The 5,131-nt window shown below is 39.0% G+C and overlaps 1 protein-coding gene across 1 annotated transcript; it reads left to right on the top strand.

Moving 5' to 3' along the window:
- The first annotated feature begins 3,054 nt into the window (after nt 1–3,054).
- LOC107479396 (uncharacterized) lies at nt 3,055–3,696 on the top strand. The gene has a single exon (XM_016099534.1). The coding sequence runs from the start codon at nt 3,055–3,057 to the stop codon at nt 3,694–3,696; it is 642 nt and encodes a 213-aa protein (XP_015955020.1).
- The last annotated feature ends 1,435 nt before the right edge of the window (nt 3,697–5,131 follow it).

Raw genomic sequence — 5,131 nt, 5'->3', positions numbered from 1 at the left:
TCCTCTCCAATCATGATGCTATGAATCATGATAGCCCGGTCTATAGTAGCTTCGGACTGGTTGCTAGTGGGAATGATTGAGTGTTGGATAAACTCCAACCATCCCCTAGCCACGGGCTTGAGGTCATGCCTTCTCAGTTGAACCGGCTTCCCTCTTGAATCTCTCTTCCATTGAGCGCCCTCTTCACAAATGTCTATAAGGACTTGGTCCAACCTTTGATCAAAGTTGACCCTTCTAGTGTAGGTGATGTGCGGAAAACGATCCGACACAAAACTCACCGGTAAGTGCACCGGGTCGCATCAAGTAATAATAACTCACGGGAGTGAGGTCGATCCCACAAGGATTGAAGGATTGAGCAATTTTAGTTCGGTGGTTGATTTAGTCAAGCGAATCAAGTATTGGTTGAGTGATTTTGTAATTCGCAGAAACTAAATTGCAGTAAAATTAAAGGGGAAAGGTGAATTTGCAGGAAATTAAAGGGAACTGAAATTAAAAGTGCTGAATCTTAAAGAACAAGAAATTAAATGGCAGAAACTTAGAATGTAAGAAATGTAAATTGCAGAATCTTAAATTGCAAGAAATGTAAATGGCTTGAATTATAAAGGGAATTGGGAATTGGATTTACAGAAATTAAACAAGGAAAAGTAAATTGCAACAAACAGAGAAGTAGAAGATAACTTGGATTGAATCGGATCTAAAAACAGAAATGTAAATGAGATTGAAAAGCATTAAACAGAGAATGTAAAATTGTAAAATTGGATTTTTCAAAAATTATTGGGAAAAGAAAAATAAGGATTTTAAAATTCTTAATGAGAATTCCAAGAATCATGCAATGTTAGTCTAAAGCTGCAGTCTAAAAAGATTAGACATGGCTAGCCAAGCTTCAGCAAGAATTAGACATGGCTAGCCAAGCTTTAGCAGGACATTACATTCAAGAGCTAATTTGATTAAAATCAATCAGCTTTGGTGATGATGAAAATATCATCTGAAACTCTAGAATTCATTCTTAAGAACTCTGAAGAACAAAATAAAATAAAATAACCTAATCTAAGCAACAAGATGAACCGTCAGTTGTCCAAACTCAAACAATTCCCCGGCAACGGCGCCAAAAACTTGGTGCACGAAATTGTGATCATCAATGGTGCCATCAACATGGTACGCTCAATTGCAATCTCAACTCTTTATCACAACTCGCACAACTAACCAGCAAGTGCACTGGGTCGTCTAAGTAATAAACCTTACGCGAGTAAGGGTCGATCCCACGGAGATTGTTGGTATGAAGCAAGCTATGGTCATCTTGTAAATCTCAGTCAGGCAGATTCAAATGGTTATGGAGGATTAATAATTAAAAGATGAATAAGACATAAAATAAAAATAGAGATACTTATGTAATTCATTGGTGAGAGCTTCAGATAAGCGTATGGAGATGCTTTGTTCCTTCTGTCTCTCTGCTTTCCTACTACTTTCATCCAATCATTCTTCCTCCTTTCTATGGATGTCGGAATAGAATCCAGTGATTCTTTTGTGTTTGTCACTAATGCCCCACAATCGCGAGTTTGAAGCTCGTCACAGTCATTCAATCCTTGAATCCTACTCAGAATACCACAGACAAGGTTTAGACCTTCCGGATTCTCAAGAATGGCCACCAATGGATTCTAGCTTCTACCACGAAGATTCTGATTAAGGAATCCAAGAGATACACATTCAAGCCTTGTTTGCATATAGAACGGAAGTGGTTGTCAGGCACGCGTTCATAAGTGAGAATGATGATGAGCATCACATAATCATCACATTCATCAAGTTCTTGAGTGTGAATGAATATCTTAGAACAAGAATAAGCTGAATTGAATGGAAAATAGTAGTAATTACATTGATACTCGAGGTACAGCAGAGCTCCACACCTTAATCTATGGTGTGTAGAAACTCTACCGTTGAAAATACATAAGAACAAGTCTAGGCATGGCCGAGAGGCCAGCCTCCATGATCTAAGAACTAGACGTCCAAAGATTGATCCAAAGATCTAAAGTGATCCAAAGATTAAAATACAATAGCAAAAGGTCCTATTTATAGAGAACTAGTAGTTTAGTGTTTACAAAAATGAGTAAATGACGTAAAAATCCACTTCCAGGCCCACTTGGTGTGTGCTTGGGCTGAGCATTGAAGCTTTCATGTGTAGAGACTTTTCTTGGAGTTAAACGCCAGCTTTTGTGCCAGTTTGGGCGTTTAACTCCCACTTTTGTGCCAGTTCCGGCGTTTAATGCCAGAATTCTTGAGCTGATTTGGAATGCCGGTTTGAGCCATCAAATCTCAAGCAAAGTATGGACTATTAAATATTGCTGGAAAGCCCTGGATGTCTACTTTCTAACGCAATTAAGAGCGCGCCAATTGGGATTTTGTAGCTCCAGAAAAGTCACTTCGAGTGCAGGGACATCAGAATCCAACAGCATCTGCATTCCTTTTTCAGCCTCTGGATCAGAATTTTGCTCAAGTCCCTCAATTTCAGCCAGAAAATACATGAAATCACAGAAAAACACATAAACTCATAGTAAAGTCTAAAAAAGTGAATTTTAAATAAAAACTAATAAAAATATAATAAAAACTAACTAAAACATACTAAAAACATACTAAAAACAATGCCAAAAAGCGTATAAATTATCCGCTCATCACCTCCCAAGTGATACAATACCCAACCCAAGGGAAGAATGTAAAGCTTTGCAGTTGAGGAGTGGCAAGGTAGTTGGAGAGGAAGCAACAAAACCCAAGGAGCAAGATGCAGCAGAAAAGCAAGATGAAGAAAAGGGGTGAACATCTCAAAAAAAAAAAGAGGATGTAAGGTCACAAAGCAAGCTACCCACTCAAGACAACCACCATGACAACAAAGAGAACGTGAAGCCACAGCAGGAAAACAAGAATGAAGGAGTGAAAGCATATGAACCAAAGCTTCCATACCCAACCAGGATACACAAAGGGACAAAGGACCAACAATTTCCAAGATTCTTGGAAATCTTTAAGAAACTTGAAATCAACATTCCATTGGCTGAAGCTTTGGAACAAATGCCATTATATGCAAAGTTTCTTAAAGATCTGATCACCAAGAAGAGAAGTTGGCAAGAAAAAGAAACAGTGGTTCTCACTCAAGAGTGCAGCGCCATCATTCAAAAGGGGTTGCCACCAAAACTTAAAGATCTAGGCAGCTTCCTCATACCTTGCACAATTGGGAATATAGCCATTGATAATTCACTTTGTAACCTGGGAGCAAGCATTAACTTAATGCCTCTTACCATGATGAAGAAAATGATGATTGAGGAGCTTAAACCCACAAGGATGTCACTCCAACTAGCTGACAGATCCATCAAAATACCAAATGGTGTAGTTGAGAACCTCTTGGTGAAAGTGAGAAATTTTATATTCCCAGCCGATTTTGTAGTCCTAGATATGGATGAAGAGGGGAGAAACTCAATTATTCTTGGTAGACCCTTTTTGGCCACAGCTAGAACAATCATTGATGTGGAAAAGGGAGAGATGATCTTCGGAGTACATGATGAGCAAATGACCATTAATGTCTTCAAGGTAATGCAATATCCCACTAAGAAAGAGAGTTGCATGAGAATTGATATAGTGGATACATTGTTTGAGGAAGTGTTTGAAGCAAACCATCAAGTGAAACAGGAGGAAGTCCAGGACATCCGAGAATAAGAAGAGAACGAATTGCAAGCACTAGAGGAACCAATGGAAACCAAGAAAGAAGAGGCGCCACAACAAGAGTTAAAACCACTACCCTCTCATCTTAAATATGCATTCCTTGGTGAAAAGGACAGCTTTCCAGTAATCATCAATTCTACATTGAGTGTTGAAGAAGAAGAGAAACTCCTTGGAGTATTGAGAGCTCATAAAGGTGCATTGGGGTGGACCATTGATGATTTGAAAGGTATAAGCCCTGCCATATGCATGCACAAAATACTCTTGGAGGAAAACTCTAAACCAGTGGTACAACCTCAGAGAAGGTTGAATCCCACAATGAAAGAGGTTGTTCAAAAGAAAGTGCTGAAGCTATGTAAAGTTGGGATCATTTACCCTATCTCTGACAGCCCATGGGTTAACCCAGTGCAAGTGGTGCCCAAGAAAGGTGGTATGACTGTTATTGTCAATGAGAAGAATGAGCTCATCCCAACAAGAACAGTGACAGGGTGGAGAATGTGTATTGACTATAGGAGGCTGAATGATGCCATGCGAAAGGATCACTTTCCCCTCCCTTTCATTGACCAAATGCTTGAAAGACTAGCTGGCCATGCCTACTATTGTTTTCTTGATGGGTATTCTGGCTACAACCAGATAGTGGTCGATCCCATGGACCAAGAGAAGACATCATTTACATGTCCCTTTGGAGTCTTTGCATATAGAAGAATGCCATTCGGATTATGTAATGCCCCAGCTACATTTCAGAGATGCATGTTATCAATCTTCTCGGATATGGTAGAAAAGTTTATTGAAGTCTTTATGGATGACTTCTCTATCTTTGGTGATTCCTTCAATACTTGCTTGCATCATCTTACCCTAGTCTTGAAAAGATCCCAAGAAAACAATTTAGTTTTAAACTGGGAAAAGTGCCATTTCATGGTACTTGAAGGAATTGTTCTTGGTCATAAAATTTCAAGAAAGGGTATAGAGGTTGACAAGGCAAAAATAGAAATTATAGAAAAACTTCCTTTACCAACTAATGTGAAGGCTGTTAAAAGCTTCTTAGGGCATGCGGGGTTCTATAGAAGATTCATCAAAGATTTTTCCAAAATAGCAAAACCACTCAGCAATTTGCTCGTGGTGAACAACCCATTTCTCTTTGATGATGAGTGTAAGCATGCCTTTAAGATTCTAAAAGCCAAGCTCACCACAGCACCAATCATCACACCCCCAAGTTGGGGATTACCTTTCAAACTCATGTGTGATGCAAGTGATTTTGCAATTGGTGCTGTGCTTGGGCAGAGGAAGGAAAAGAAGCTTCATGTTATCTACTATGCAAGTAAGGTATTGAACGAAGCTCAAAGGAATTACACCACAACAGAGAAAGAATTACTAGCTGTGGTATATGCTTTTGATAAGTTTAGGCAATATTTGATTGGATCTAAAATTTTAG

The sequence above is a fragment of the Arachis duranensis genome, chromosome 3, assembly GCF_000817695.3.
Source record: "Arachis duranensis cultivar V14167 chromosome 3, aradu.V14167.gnm2.J7QH, whole genome shotgun sequence".
Lineage (NCBI taxonomy): Eukaryota > Viridiplantae > Streptophyta > Magnoliopsida > Fabales > Fabaceae > Arachis > Arachis duranensis.
This window is presented reverse-complemented; position numbering and strand designations above follow the sequence as displayed.

Coding starts and splice junctions, on each gene's coding strand:
- LOC107479396 (XM_016099534.1), top strand. CDS start 3,055: ATGCCATTATATGCAAAGTTTCTTAAAGATCTGATCACCAAGAAGAGA.